General features: G+C 38.2%; 1 protein-coding gene across 1 annotated transcript in view; it reads right to left on the bottom strand.

The window, feature by feature from the left end:
• RELN (reelin) overlaps window positions 1-17,063 on the bottom strand; it is a 475,654-nt gene that overhangs the window by 261,138 nt on the left and 197,453 nt on the right. The window contains exon 9 of the mRNA XM_005862985.2: window positions 11,724-11,794. Within this exon, the coding sequence (XP_005863047.1) occupies window positions 11,724-11,794 (71 nt within the window). The remainder of the gene's footprint in view (window positions 1-11,723; window positions 11,795-17,063) is intronic.

The raw sequence follows: 17,063 nt of genomic DNA, 5'->3' as shown, positions 1-17,063 counted from the left end.
GAGCAAACAGCTATGGCTGATCCTCAGCCCTGCCCAAAGAGGTCCCGGGTCTCAGTGGCCCAAGGTAATCACTGCAAGCACCTCTGAGAGAAAGCCGCCCTTGAGTTCTGCCCGCTGCCAGACAGTCCAGTTTTTCCCCATATGAGTCTGGGTCCCCAGAGACTCGCCTGGAACTGGAGTCAGGGCTGTCAGGAGCTTGTGTCTCCCTCCCGACTGAAAAAGACAACCGTGTACTCAGTTGCCAGCTCTTTCTGCTCGCACCTTGCCTCCATACCTCTGCACTTTACTTCCGCACCTCCTCTGAGTTTCAGTGTGCTTTTCTCTTTCCTTCTAGTTGTAGAATTTCCACTCAGCCAGCCTTCCTGTGGTTCTGGATCATGTTCGTTTTGCCTTTTAGTTGTATTTTTGAAGTGGTTGTGCGAGGCAGCAATTTCAGGTGTTCACCTATGCCGCCATCTTGGTTTCTCTGAATCACTGTTTTTATAAGATACTTCAAAATTTGTTTTAAAAAAATATATCCCTTGTAGAGCTTCCTTTTTATTCAGCTCTGCTATTCTTGCAATTACTAAACTCCCTGAGCTATCATAAGAAAAAGACTGGAACTGCTTTGAATGAATACAAGAAACCCATATTAATGCAGATTTAATAAAGACAAGTATGCCAGGAGTAGTGAAGGTGAATGATTATTATGTGAAACAATTGTAAGGAGACCCAATTCACATGAAGACAAGGAATTCACATCACAAGACTAAGTAGGCCTAACATGAAAACAAGTAGATTCAGTAGCAACATTTTCTAAGAAAAACATGCTTCTTAGTCTATTTAAATAAGGATAGTATCTACTTGTTTAAAATAACAGTAGAAAAAGAATGTGCTGACACTTGAGCAAATGGAAAACAGCACTTAGCCCATATATGTTAACACATATATGTTGGTCCTGGCTCTAAAGTCACAAGAGTTGCAGGTCCCTTTCTAAGGGATATCTTTATTTGGGGCGGCAGGGAATTTGAGATATTTTTTAATAGCTCATTATTTTCCAATTGGTGTGAGTTAATCTGACCACCACTATATGAAAACTAGAGGCCCGATTCACAAAATTCTTGCAAGGGGCTTGGCCCTCACAGCCGCGGTGGCTTGCCTCGGCCCTTGCAGCCCCAGCTTCGTCCGGAACGTTGTCCAGAAGGACATCCAGAAAATTGTTCGGGTATCTGGTCTAATTAGCATATTACGCTTTTATTATTATAGATAACTACTTACCAATCCCTTTCCAAACTTTTAAACCCAACAAATGTTAAATATCTATCATTGTTTGGCATCAGAGTTACCCAGTGAACATTACCTTTCATTCACTAACTATATTTTCTCTATCATCTAGAGCAAGCATGTCAAACTCAAAGGCTAACATGGGCCAAATAAATAAGGTTTAAGTTTATGTGGGCCACAAAAAACAAAAGCTTCAATTTCCATAGAAATGTAGGTTTATTTTGATAGAGACATGCTGAATACAAAGGGCTGAAATAAATGAGTAATCATTAACATAAAATTTACAGAACATTTTAATAAAAATTAATATTTTTTCTTGAACATTAACTTACCAGACACTGAATAACTGCATAAATTAATAAGCGTAACACAAATAAACCTATTTTTCTTGTTCTCCGAAAGGGAAATATTTCCTGTCGCGGACACCAAACAAGTCAGTACAAGACTAATGATATGGCAATCAGCTGCTAAAATATTCGTTGCTAGCATTAGTGGAGAGAAATGGTGTGCCTGTGCTTAAGGCGCATAAGGGAAACGAATGCAACACGATTATAGTAATCAGTTATTAGTGAACATTGTAGGTTGTTATTAATAATTATGTATAGCAGGGTATTATAAAAATTAAGTTACACAATTTTTATTAAAACATTTCTTACATATTGGCGGGGCCGCAAAAATATTCGCTGTGGGCCTCATGCGGCCCGTGGGCTGCAAGTTTGACATGCTTGATCTAGAGCATCTCACAGGCTATATGTAGTTAATAATTTGCCTGTATGACATTGACAAGAAAATAGTAGCTGAGCTTTGCAGATATAAATTAAAGATCTGAAAGTTTCTGTAAACTGAAACAGGGAGCAAACACCTCCAATTCCATAATAGCTTCTATGATTTCATTTGGATCCTGGAGCTCACAGTTGTGCTTTCCTTAATCACTTTATAATAGACTAGAGGCCCGATGCACGAAATTCGTGCAAGAGTAGGCCTTCGCAGCCCCGGCCGCCTCGGCCCTGTAGCACTGACTTCATCCAGAAGGTTGTCTGGACAGTCATTCCACTGTTCAGTCGTTAGGTCAATTTGCATATTATGCTTTTATTATTATAGATTAAATATTTGGGTGTTTTTTAGTAAATATCATAAACATGGACCATTATATGGTTTCTCAATATTAAATTCTTCCCATCATCAATTCAATTTGTCCAAGAGACAAATTACATGCTGAAAGTAAAGAAAAACTTCATATTTGAAAAAGCATTTCTGTGTTTATGCTCTTTCAGAAGTTGAGCTCACTAGTATCTCATGAGATTGCATTATCTTTATTTATTTTTAAATTGAATTTATTGGGATGACATTAGTTCACAAAACCATACCAGTTTCAAGTATACAACTCAATGAAACATCATCTGCACATTGTATCACAGAAATGCAAAGGATTATAACAAAATACTATGAACAACCATATGCCAACAAAGACAATCTGGCCAAAATGGATAAATTTCTAGAAACATACAATCTTCCAAAACTGAATAAGAAAATCTGAATAGACCAATTGCAACTATTGAAATCAAAGCAGTAATAAAAAACTCCCAGCAAACAAAATTCCTGGACCGAATGGCTTCACAGGCAAATTTTAGCAAACATTCAAAAAAAGGACTACCACCTACCTCCTCAAACTAATCAAAACAATTCAAGAGGAGGGAAGACTTCCAAGCTCATTTTACGATACAGTAAAAAGATTATACACACCTGATCAAGTGGGATTTATTCTGGGGATGCAAGATTGGTACAATATTCAGAAATCAATACATGTGATACACCACATAAACAAAATGAAGGATAAAAATCACATGATCATATCAATAGATGCAGAAAAAGCATTTGATAAAATTCAGCAGCCATTTATGATAAAAACTCTCAGCAAAGTGGGAATAGAGGAAGCATACCTCAACTTAATAAGGGCCAAATATAACAAACCTACAGCCAACATCATACTCAGTGGGCAAAAACTGTTTTCCTGAAGATCATGAGGTCACATTAGAAAGAATTAAGTCGTGTTTAATTCCCCCAAAGGTTGTTCTTTTGATGAAAATATTTTTCTTTTAACTGACTTATTTTGGAAGAAAACTTTTAAGTAATCATGTAACTCCAAAACATATTTCAGCCAACTTGTTCAACAATTTATTCAGTACAAAGAATGAAGATGTCTATATGTTGGGCAGAAAAATAAAAAGGGGTGCCTGAAAAAACGAGTTAAAGAAGTGGTTAGTGAGCTTTGTGTTAATATTATTGATTACTTAAAATAAAAAAGAGAAGGCTTTGAGCCAGACAGGCACTTCTCACAAATAAAGGTATTATGTGATGGGAATTATATCTCCTGAATCGTTTTAGCATTCAAAGACCCTAGGTAGTTTTGCCTCAGGTATCTCTTCACCTAATTTGAAATTCAAATGTATAAAACTTCCACAGATAAATATGACAAATTAGACATGGCCCGTGAAGTTACCATTTAATGAGCTATGAACCTAGATTTTCATCTCCCCAGGAATAATTTCTTTATTACTTTTTGTATTTTATTGCAATAAAACACCATTTGACCTTCAAGTATGATAATTAAGCTTCTAAAAATGTTATAAATTTAGAGTGAAAATAGTTCTCCCTGTGTTCTGGAATATACTTATGTTCAGTATAAAAGATTACTTAATATTTAAAGACAGCTAAATTATACACAGAACCAGCAATATTAGGAAGTATTTTTCCACTTCCCATCCTCCTCTATTTCCCATCTCAATTTGATTTGTGTCACATAACAACTTATCATCTCTTGCTTTATAAAATAAATGAAATAGGAGCAAAACTAAAATATATCTTTATAACCTACAAATGGGGAACAGTGAACTCTTTCAGATAAGATTTATTCTTTTATGAGCTGTCAATAATGAGATTTTAAACACTAAAACTTATGACTTTTTTTTTTTTTTTGCTATGCGCATGCCCTCATCTTTTCTGGGGAGACATCCATACATATTTCAAAAATTTGCCCATGATATAAGTAAAAGTTTTTAGTGAGAAAATCAGAATACAAAATATACCACCTGACTTGCTGGTGAGTTGTTATTTTTTACAATAATACTGTGTAGCAATCTTTTTTCAATCTTAGACCTCTGAGAACTTGAAGAGATGAAGTTCACAGATGAAGCAGAGGAGAGGGAATGCGGCTATAAATTGACCTATAGCCTAAGCACATATAAATGGCTTTTAAATAACATTCAGAGATGGAAAGTAAAATCAAGATTATCATCATCAAATAATAATAATAACAACAATACTACTACTACAAGAAGAAACCTTGTTGCTAATGTTAGCAGAAATTTGCCAGCGGTCTACCGATACCTATTCTCCCCTTCTTTATTTTAACTGGATTGGGGACCTCAATTAGAATATTCTGTGTCCTCTGCAGCTTCCTGTAACAAAGGAGTCAAGTTCTATCCATAGAAAGGTGAGGAGAAGTGACCCATGGGCATGCTTCCTGTTGCAGGAACCTCTGAGTGCTGGAGTAGCCAGCGTGGCCCCTGTGTATGGAAGCTAAATGTTGTACACAGTAGACACACTCCACCCCTGGACCACCTGCCTCCCGACTGGTTTATGACTGAGCAATATTCTTCTAGCCATTTAAGCCATCCATAGATTGAGGCATTTGCCATGAAAGCTTATCTATACTCTATGAGAGTTCATTTCCTGTTGGCTGGGGAAGAGGTCCCTTTTGGGAAATGGTATCCTCTCTATATCTCAATCCTAAAGGCCAGAGTGGAAATTAGAGTTGATTAGACTGTGAATTCCTGTGAGTAGAGACTCCATTTTGTATATCTCTGTACCCCTATGCCTAACACATAGTTGCTCAAAAAATGTTAGTTGATTGGGTACTAATAAGCTCAGCAAGACATTAATCCTAGAATCGTTGTTAGACAATTCTAATGTCCCAGTGTCCTCTGTTCCCTCCTCTCGTAGTCACAGGTACACATGTTATCATCTTCATCTTACCTTACTTTCCACTTTCCTTTACGTACCTAAGAATAAACTGTACAATTTGTCTTGTTCTAAAATAGATATGAGGCAGCTAACAAAAAAGGGCAGCCCATTGAACAAGACCATAAAGTAGAAAAATTAAAGATGATGACAAATGAGGGTCAGAAAAAATATGCATCCAGTTGAGATAAGTATGCAACATGAATGCGGTGACATCTTCAGTTTGGTCCTGAAGCTTACAGAAATCGCAGAGTTTATAACATGAAAGAACACATATTGCTCAGGAAAAAGGCAGCTATTTCAGGTACAGGGACTTGGAAAAAGTTTCTCCTGTGGTTTCTTAGAAAGGGGACACTGAGCAATGCAATAAACATCATCTGAAATAACATCTAACTGTGAATTTTGTACGGCTATTCCTAATAAAGTCCATCAGTGGAGAAGGAAAAAGTACATAATGCCTAAATGCAATTGTAAAAACAGTTCTGGGTGGGCAGGAGGTGTAGGTTGGCTAGCAATTAAAGAAATAATAGTGACCTAGCCGGTTCGGCTCAGTGGATAGAGTGTCGGCCTGTGGACCAAAGGGTCCGGGTTTGATTCTGGTCAAGGGCACGTAACTTGGTTGCAGGCTCCTCCCCAGCACGGGCCCTGGTCAGGGCATGTGCAGAAGGCAACCATCAATGTGTTTCTCTCACATCGATATTTCTCTCTGTCTTTCCTTCTCTTTTCCACTCTCCCTAAATATCAATGGAAAAATATCCTTGGGTAAGGATTAACAAAAAATAAAAATAATTTAAAAATTAAAAACTAAAGAAATAATAGTAATTAGACAATTCTGGGAAGGTACACCTGCTGTACGTGGTTCACTCATTCCCTCAACAACCAATATTTGAGTGCTAGGCACTGTGCCTGGCTCTGGGAATATAAAAATAATCCAATCTTTGCTGGATCAAAGGGTTCAAAATAGAGTAGGAAATACATGTAGAAGTTAACACATGACAATGCAATATGGTCAACTAAATTCAATTAATAAGTATAGGTGGGATATTGATAAAAATAACAATGGTAGAGGAGGAGAGACTTGAGCTGGATCTTTAAGGATAAATACAATTTCATGGGTAAGACACAGGAAGAGGTGCTGAGGAGGGTATTCGAGGGAAGGGAATTGGCATGTATAAGCTACAGATAAGCCACAGAGATAGAAGATAGGATGGCATGTTTGATGAAATCAGTGCTTATAACAGCTGAAGTAGAGATTTCAGTGCTAGGTGAGAGTGGGCAGTGTGGAGAGAGCCTAAACGCAGAGATGAAGTTGGAGAGAGAGAAGCAGCATCAGATCATGGGTAGCCTTGAACGCCAGACTAAACAGGGCAAATGAGGTTGGCAACTAAAAAATGAGGTTTGTGTTTAAGAACACTTTGATAGATATGTGGCAGGCCTAAAACAAAGAAATGCTGTAGGTGTGGAAAGAGCAGTGATGGCTTAAGAGATGTTAAAAAGATAAGGTGAGGTAAATTAGTCTTAGACACTTTGAATATAGAGATGGATGAAAGGAAAGTAATGTTTATCTAAGCCTCCATTTAGTCCCTAACCAGAACTGTAATAAAAGGGTCCAAATTTGGGGAAAAGTCAAATTTAGTTTCAAATATATTGAGTTCAAGGTATGTAAGTGACATCCAAATGTAAGTACCTAATAATAATAATGATAGCTAATATTTATAAGGTATTCATTTGCTAGCTATCATCCTATGCATGTCATTATTGCATTTAATCCTCAAAACTTTACTACATTCCTTCTGGGCACAGACTATTGTGCTGGGTTCTTGAAAATTATATGAGATAACTAAAAAAGTAGGTACTGTTATTTTCCTTATTTTGCAGTAAAATAATTGAGATTTCATAGCCAGAAAGTTCCAGAACAGAAGTTTGAACCCCAATGTAGATACTTCCAAACCCCATGCTGTTAACCACCTTGCATTACTGACTCTCTGAGCAGGGATGGTGAAAAGGAAAAAGCTGATGATTTGGAAAAGAGAGGACAAACTGTTGACCAAGTCCTCAGAGGAGATGGCATGACTCCCAGTCCATCGAGTTTATATTTTTCTATAAATGTGTTTTGGAGTTTCTCTCCTAGGTTTGGACTAAAAATATCTATATTATAAGATATTTAAGAAAAGTATGTGAAACTGCCACACAACTCTCATACAGAGTTCCACACATGCCCCTGGGGACACAGCACAACAAGTATTAATTAATATTAATGAATTTCAACTCTTAAGAACACCAATGTGAAAATCTGTATTACATTGAACCACTGAATCTTCAAGTATAAAAACAAGGTCAGATTAATAGGTTTCATGAAGTAATATTTCACAAGCCAAAATAGAATCGTAATGAAAAGTGTTTAACCACAGCTTCGCCGCCCTTCCAAACTTAGACTTTGCCCTTCAAAATATGGGGGAATTCAGCAGATTACATAGCAGCTTGAGTAGAAAACATACTTCTATGAGCATCCAAAACCACTCAATGTCAAATTCTTCTCAGGCATAAATCTTGATGTTTTGACTTTGGACTAGATAAAGCTGTCAAGTGGAAATGTATATAGCTCCGAAGATTGAAAAGCAAGCTGTTTAAATATATGTTCAGTCATCTTGGGGAAAACAGCACCAGTCCAAAACACTGTTCTTTAGAAAATTAAAAAAAGTAGTCAGACCCACCTAAAGCCAGTAGCAAGACATTTTAGTGTGGCCCTGGGGAGTAGCCTCTTTGTCATTCCCCTTAATCTTGTCTGCTGTAAGGATCACTTGGGGACACTTTGCCAGCCACTGCCCTAGGAGGGCCCCAGTTCTTTCCCCTGTTGGGCAGTTTGTGAGAACTTGAAGCAAGGTTCCTGGACGGTTTTATCTGAGCCTGCTAACTCAGCTCCCTTTGTCTGTACATTACAATGTGCAGGGATGCCAGCAAAGCAGGATAACTGCTAAACTGGATTGTAAGCTACAAAACAGCCATGGGGAAAACAGATGACTCTGACTAGCAAAAGTTTTAACATTGGACAAATTCAAGTGAAACATATCACTCATTATTTTTTCACTTCAACCATTAAAGTAGATACGGTAAAATCCAATTCTGACTATTAGTCAATTCTGACAATGTTTAGTCTGAATAAATTTTTAAAAAATGCATTTCAGGGTAGTGAAAAGATTATTTAGTCAGATAAGCTACTGAATAACCAAGGATAGCCAAGGGAAGATTTGGGTAGATCTGATCTACAGTTCATACAATAGTTGAGTATAAAAGCTATTTTCCACCCAGCTTCATTGAGGTATAATTAACAAATGAAAATTGTATATATTTAAGGTATACGACATTGTGAAATAACCACCAAAAACCAAGCTAGTTAACATACCAATCAGCTCACATTAATAGGTATTCTTGAAGTGCTGAAAAAAATTGAGGTAGCTTTTCACTCAATTCACTCTATGGCCGTGCTTACTGAACTTTTTATCTCCCTCCATTTGAGTTTAAATAAAATGTCACCAACTCTTAGTACAAAAGGATTAAAAAATTCCAAAGACTTTGGAGTCTGAATGGCAGAAATACACTGCCCACCACTGTGACCCTAAAGCCCGTAGAGAACACAGCCACACTTTCTACCACTCACTTTCTACCACTCAGGGTGATGAACAGCAGAAACACTGCTGAGCTGGCAGAAAGCAGCCAAGGTTTTCTGCTCCAGCTGTACGCCTGACCCCTTTCCTCCTGACATAAAACATTTGCTTTTGGTTATATCCACTTCCATCATCCCAACAACAGAGAATTCCAGCATGGCTTATAAATGGCATGCACTCTTTGGGGGCACTATAGGGCATGACTGTTGTCAGCTGTTTAAGCCTGCCATCTGGCCTTGCTAAATAATCGATGTATGCGTTTGAAGAGGGAATGCCAAGAAGCTCCCAGGCCAGCAAATATACATGCACGCCATTGTTCTCTCTGCCCCACCTCCACCATGATGTGTGTGCACTGTTGGACCAGCAGTGGCCATGCTGGCACACTCACATCAGCCCTGCACTTGTGACTTTTGTTTTACCAGGGCTCCAAAAAGTATGTATTCTCTCCTAGGTGTTCCAGAATGAAGGCAGTAATGATGATCTTGTTTACTGGGGTTGTGGTTTCTGAGTGTTTAATTTTTTTTTTAAATTTAAGAATCTACTTGGTATAATGAAACCAACATTGGGCTGTGAGTCCAGACTTTTGGATTCTAGTCTGGCCACTTGGGAGTAGTGTGTATTTTGTCAAGTTAACTTTATTGGCCTCATCACTAATCTGCAGATAAGGACTCCATGGTTCTAAGATCAGAGCATAAATTCAAATATTATTCCTCATCCTCAGTCTTTACAGGGTGGGACACAAGTAGGTTTACAGTTGTGAGTACATGAAACAGAGGTTATTCTTGTATTATTATTTATTAACTAGAGGCCCGGTGCATGAAATTCATGCATGGGGGAGGGGGCAGAGGCGGTCTCCTCAGCCCGGCCTGCACCCTCTCCAATCCAGGATCCCTTTCACAATCCGGAACCACTGGCTCTTAACCACTCACCTGCCTGCCTGCCTGATGCCCCTAACTACTCCTCTGCTGGCCTGATGGCCCTAACTGCTCTCTCCTGCTGGCCTGATCCCCCTAACTGCTCTTCCCTCCTGGCATGATCCCCCTAACTGCCTAACTGCTCTCCCCTGCCGGCCTGATCCCCCAACTGCCTATCTGCGCTCCCCTCCTGGCCTGACCCCCCTAACGGCCTATCTGCTCTCCTGGCCTGATCTCCCTAACTGCCTATTTGCTCTCCCTTCCTCTCCCCCTGCTCTCCCCTGCTGGCCTGATCCCCCTAACTGCCTAGCTGCTCTCCTGGCCTGATTCCCCTAACTGCCTATTTGCTCTCCCTTCCTCTCTGTGCCCTTTGGACCCCTGGTGCAGGCATGCTGAGAGCTCTCTGCTACGGCCCCGCCCCCATTCTGATTGGTCATTACGTGATGGCGTCTTGGCCAATTTGCATATTCCTCTATTATTAGTATAGATTACTGTATTATATTCAATACATATAACTGTAAATCTACTTTCGCCCACCCTGTGTATCCCATTCCCAACTATTCATTTACATTATAAAATATTTTTAAAATCTCAGGATTTTTTAAAAAACAGCTTTTAGGTAAAGATAAGTGTTAATAAAATCAGACATGATTTCCTGGTACTATGCAGTTTTTAGGGTATTATGTTCACTGCTATATGGTGTTCTATATTTTCAATAATGTGAACATTTTCATATTCTGAAACATATTTACATTGTGATAGATTTCTCAAGCCTACTATGAAGGCAATCACATTTTCATTCTCAAAAGTTACAGAATAAAATCTGTTTAACCTAAGAACACTGATGATGTTTTTGAAACTATAATTAGAATAGGGCTTTCTTATTCAAGAGCCATGCATGTAAACTAGCAGCAGTTTGCCAGTAATAACCATCAAGTATCACATTGCTTAGATAAAGCCATATTGATGATGTATATATTACTATAAATAATAAATGGCATCTTCTTATGCTTTTCAAAAAACAATACAAATTTTCCTCAAAGTCCATTAGATTTTCTTTAGCAGATAGTAGAAATTTCCTTTAAACTCAATAATGTAATTCCTAAATTAATAAATTTCCCCAAAATATAAATCTGTAAGCAAAAAAATGGTAATATGCCTATGCTGATGGTGAAAAGGGTGTAACATTTACAAAAACTGGCTCAAATATATCCATTGTCAAGATACTTAAATACAGAAAGAAATGTGTGCCTGAGAAATACTGGTATTTACTCTATCAACATTTTCAGAGTGGCTGTCACATGCCAGGCACAATGCCAGGTCCTGGGGAACCAAAGAGCACGGAGGCTTGGTTCCTGTACTTGAGGAGCTTGGTTTCTCAAAGGTGGCATCCATCACTTTTCAGAAGAAAATCCATGTGAAGTGGGAAATGCTACATGAAGACACAAAGTCAGGTGGCAGCGCAAGAGGTAGAGGGATCAACTTTGTGTGAAGGCATGGGTCCTGGCTTTCACCCTTCAGTGTGCGTGTGTGTGTACACACATATGCATGTGCATCTGTCAGAGTTTGGTGTGGGTGAGAGCTGGAATGTGTATGAGGCCATCATAAAGCAGAATTACTAACTAATTCATTAGAAAACAATTATGAAAAGAAGATAATTTTTCTTGTTGTTTTTTGTTCACACTTAATATTTTAAGTCTACAGATCTTTATCAATAATTACTAATTATATGGTCTGAAGGGGTCAGTAATTCCAAAGCATCATGATCATGCAATATTAATGAAATACTTAGCACATAGAACGTAGGACCTACCATAAATAATTTTGACACAACCAACACGGAGAAGTAAAAGATTCTTACCTCCTTGTTCACACAACTGCTGGGCTAAAGCATCTTTGAAGATAATCTGGCCCCTGTGTGTTGCTGTAGCCCTGGAAAGGAAAAGGAAAAGGTTAATCCAAATCTTATAATAAGTTTGGTGATAACTTGTATATTTTTTAACTTTTAAAACCTTCATTATTCTGTGGACATGATTTTTTAAAACATTAGTACATCTGAACAATGAAAAAAATTAACAATAGAGTGAAGGCTTAAACTAAGGCACCTGATTATGAATTATCTTCTGGTTATACTTTGTAAAGCTATTGTAGCATTTGTGGGCTTACTTTGAAAACCACAGATGTGAGCAAATCCTGGATAGAAGAAAAAGCATGGAAAAAGTGCTTGTTAAAATTTCTTCTTCAGCAGGCCTTGATATAAAATGTTTTGTGGAGCAATAATGATATTAGCACTGGAAAAAGATGCTCTTAATGCACTTTTTGTCCTGAAATCAACAGTCACCATAACATATAGAGAGGTGAGAGGAGAATTATATTTTAAAGTATTTTTTTAAAAGAGGGCTATTGGAAGTTTTCATAATTACAAAACCTGTCATAATAAAATATACCTTTACTGGGTCTAATTCACCATTTGAAGGAGATATGTATCTTTTACCTCCTCTAACCAGAGCTGTGCAAATAGATTGGTAAAATAATAATAATAATATTCTTGTAGCAGATGTGTTATTCAATGGCTACAATAGGAGCTGTCTTAACAAAGGAAGAATTATTTATGCTTTATATTCAAAGTGTTTTTCCTTAAAAATGATTTTTCTGGCACAAAATGTATTATTGAAACAAATTCAAAACAGAAAATCATGTTGCTTTAAGAAACCTGATCTTTTCAATAACTAAAATATATTAACATTAAATCTCAATTTTATTCTAGACAAAACTACCCTAGGGCAAAAGTAATTTGATTCAACCATCACTTACTGAAGATCGGTTATGTGCAAGGCACTGTGCCTGGTCACAAGAAGGCAAAGTTTGGCCTCTGCATTTCCCCTCCACATGTGCACCACTCAGTCAACATCTTGTCCTTTGTGGGGCCCGATGGGAGCTCATGGTCTCCATGTGGATACACCTTCCTCCTCCATGCTGCAGACTTTTCTGGTATCTATCCCCCACTGAATTATACTGTCACCAGTATCAAGTCTCCTAGGACCCAGCTCTCAGAAAGTAATCTGATAAACTAATACATGTTGAAGTGTTAATGGGTGAAGTTGCTCCAAGCTAACATATTTCAGCAATGAAACTTAAAATATCATACTTTAGTGCACATGCACGCACACACATACACACACACACACACACACACACACACACAATGGCGAGTCTGAATGGTGGAAGGGAGTTATAATTGGAGAGAAAAATCAGTGGCCAGCCTTCAACTCACACCATATGTAAAGGAGATAAGGGTAATCAGCCCTTGTTGTTAAATGTTAATCATTATCACAATTGCTGATAAACAGATGCTACCTCTCCCTGTCTATATTCACATATGTTTATAGGTTTTGCTTTGCTCTTAGCAAGCTGAAGCTGAGGAAGATTAAATATAGGGCCAATCCAAGCTATAAGGATGGCCTACAGACTCATCAATCATAGGTTTTACATCCAGAGGGAACATGTGAACTCGATTTACCTCAAAACATTTTATTGTTAAAATGGCAATCAAGTCAGGAGCATCTGAGCTCACATACACTTCTAACAGCATAGCAATCAGAAATGTAGAATTTTAATTTGACATTTTCTTTGAAAGGGACATATTTTCTGAAACTACTAACCACCAGGAAAAGTCCTCTAATGTATAGTGCTTAAATAATTGTCCCTTTTAATTGTCTTCTGATTGTATCTGTATAGTATTCTTATTATAATACTAGAGACCAGGTGCATGGATTCGTGCACCGGTGGGGTCCCTTGGTGTGGCCTGCAATCCAACATTGCCTGCTCCTCCTGCTCATCCTGGCCCTGCTGCACCTGCAGTGGGCTCGCGCCCAATCAGTTCTGAGCTGCGCTCGCCAGCCTTGAGCCTTGTCTCTGACACCAGTCCGTCAGCTGAGCGGTGCTCCCACTGTGGGAGCACACTGACCACCAGGGGGCAGCTCCTGCATTGAGCGTCTGCCCCCTGGTGGTCAGTGCACGCCATAGCAACCAGTCGTTTGATCACTTAGTCTTTTATATATATAGATTTCTCCTTGTCATTATTCCAGTCTATGCTCTCCATGAACACAATGAGGCAAGAATATCTAGATAAAATTCAGAGGTTTTGCCTTTTCCCTGGGTATCAGAGATATTCAAATATCTCAGTCACTGCACAGCACCTTATGAAGAGTCCACTTTCTTGCTTTCCCTATTACTCAGGTTTCTCATATTTAGGATTTGTTGCTTTCATTCATGTTCTTATGCTACTTTGGTTCAATGAATAAATTTCTGAGAAACTAGAGAATAATTGAAACCAAAGAAACTTTTATTACCTAGTTAAAATTTCTTTAGCAGTGGTTCTCATTCTTCAAATATTATGGAATTCCAATATATGATAGAGAGAAGTCCTAGCTTTTGAAGTTGTTAGGTTCCCTTTCCTCATCCAGCATGCTTCCCATCACCCATTCCCCCAACTTCCTGGTGCACTTCTCTGGGACTCTTAGGGTTTTAGAGAGGCAGAGTTTGAGAACCACTGAACTAGTATAACTCTTACAGCATATGAATCAGGAAACTGAGGCATAGTGAGGGCCTGCTCAGTGTCACACAAACTGTTAATGGCAGATAGAAGCTGACTCCAGGTTTTGATTTCAAGCCTTGGATTCTTTCCTCTGCATCAGTAGTTGTTTTCAAAATGTGTTCCATAGGGGTGCCCATGGGTCTCCATGGGAATCAGGGGAGGGGCAGCAAGGATGCTCCAGGCTTCATCAATTCAACCAGAGCACTGGGCCTTTACATGTTCTCATTATTTAATGTTTGAAGAAAAGGCTCAGGAGTTAGAAACTGACTTGCAGAGCATACCATGTGCTCATTGTCATTATGTGAAATCTTCTGCATGGGAAAATCCAAAGGAGTAGTAATAATGTGACTGGTATATGTATATATAAACCTTATATATTGTTGTTACTATTATTATAACACTTCTTTGATGAATTGAAATTTACTCCCTGCTAGGCACTGTTGTAAGTTCTCCACATATATTAACTGAATCCTGACAACAGCCCTCCAAGTTAGATACCATTATCCCCATTTTCCTGGGACACAGAACTATTGTGTGATTTACCTAATGTCATACACCTGGTGGTAAAGTCAGGCTTCAGACCCACACAGAGTGTAGAATCCTTGTATTTAACCATCACATTAAATCGTCATTGATCCGATTCATAAATTTGATGGTAGCCTTTAATCTCTTTCCAGGGGACAGCCTGCTTTATGGGCCTGATGGTCAAATTCATTCCTTCTCTGGCTTGTGCTCTCTATTCCAACCCTTTAATCCATAGTTAAGCACTTTTATTTAACTTCTTTAGGACAAACTACTTTCCTGTTTCCAGTTGGAACCTTGGTCCCTTGGCCAGCAGTTCCCTGGAATTTATCTTTGAAAATATCATTTCCCTTGGTCCCTTCTTCCACAGTGTTCAGTGAGTCCCTCAACTTCTTCTCAGCTCACTGCAGTCCCTGTGCCACTCTAACAGCCTGCAAGACCCCGCACATCTCTTCTGTTCTCTACCAAATACAAGAGCACCGAATGCCAATCTCAGCCACACTACTGCCCAATCTCCATGGGGAAACAATGAGCATATTGAAAGATAATCATCACTTGCAGCATTTTCTTTTCTTTTTTTTCTTTATTGGTTAAGGTATTACATATGTGTCCTTATCCCCCCATTGCCAACCCCCCCAATCATGCCCTCACCCTCACCCCTGTTGTGCATTTTCTTTACCAACCTTTTAAATCCTCAAATTTAAAGATAAAAATACCCAACTCTAAAGGAGATGCATCATTAGCAATTTTAGGGGCCTATAAATATGAATATTTAAAATAAAATGTATTGCCTGGCAGTATGGCTCAGTGGTCAAACATCGACCTATGAACTAGGAGGTCATGGTTCGATTCCCAGTTGGGGCACATGCCCGGGTTGCAGGCTTGATCCCCATTTAAATATGTGTATATTTAAGTAAATACATAGTTTAAATATAAATATATGTATATACATTTAAATATAAATATTAAAATATATATTAAAATTTCCTAAGAGCACAGTAACTCAGAGTTGAAAGACTAGAGGTCATGTCCTTCAATATTTAACCCATAATATATTTTTCTTTTCTTATAAAAATGAAAATACACAGTTATGATATATAGTGACAGGCCTTATTTAATTTCAGAACTGTTATTTTATGTAATTTATAGCTCTCTTTTGGGGGAGGTCTATCAAATCTGTGGTGCTAATAACTTGCACTGAATTTTCTATAAATAGCACTAATTTTTCAGAAGAGTTTTAAAAATATCCTCATTGTTCATTGTTCTGGAGAATAGACCAAATTTCTTAAACAAGCTTCTAATAAGTACTTATCAACTTCTTGGGAGATGCATAGATTTCTAGAGCAAATTTGGCAACAAGAATCCCTATTAAATAAGTAATTTTAAAATCCCCTTGGGCTATTATAATCTATCATTTGAAAAGCTCTAAAGATTCTACCAAATAAATAAAATTCATTATGATCACTATATTCAGAATTTAAAATAGACTTTGTTGTTATGACTTTTTGTTGTTGTTAATCCTCACACGAGGATATTTCCCACTGATTTCTAGAGAGAATGGAAGGGATGGGGAGAGACAGAGAGAAACATTGATGTAAGAAAGACACATCAACTGATTGCCTCCCACATGCACCCTGACCAGGGCTGGGTATCCAGCCTGCAACCAATGTATGTTCCTTTGACTGAAATTGAACCCGGGACCATTCAGTTCACAGGCCGACGCTCTATCCAATGAGGCAAACTGGCTAGGGCTTGTTGTTTTGACTTTTAAAGAATATGCCATATTTTAATTTTAACTGAACTCCTACAGCAACTGTCTGCCCAAGCCATTTAAGAATTGAGTGTGTATTGTAGTAAGTGCTGAGCTCTGAGTCTCTGGAGTTAGAAATACAAACATTTGAACATAGTGAGCTGCCACTTATGAGCTATCTGACTTTTGCACAACTCCTTTAATCACTCTAGGCTTCAGATTCCCTGTATGACAATATGGACAATAGTAATAATTATTATTATTTAAATATATGAATATTTACTCTTTAGATACAGTCTACCTAAACAGATTTAAAGCTTCTGGAATAGCAG

This window comes from Myotis brandtii, unplaced genomic scaffold (genome assembly GCF_000412655.1).
Source record: "Myotis brandtii unplaced genomic scaffold, ASM41265v1 scaffold17, whole genome shotgun sequence".
Taxonomy (NCBI): domain Eukaryota; kingdom Metazoa; phylum Chordata; class Mammalia; order Chiroptera; family Vespertilionidae; genus Myotis; species Myotis brandtii.
This window is presented reverse-complemented; position numbering and strand designations above follow the sequence as displayed.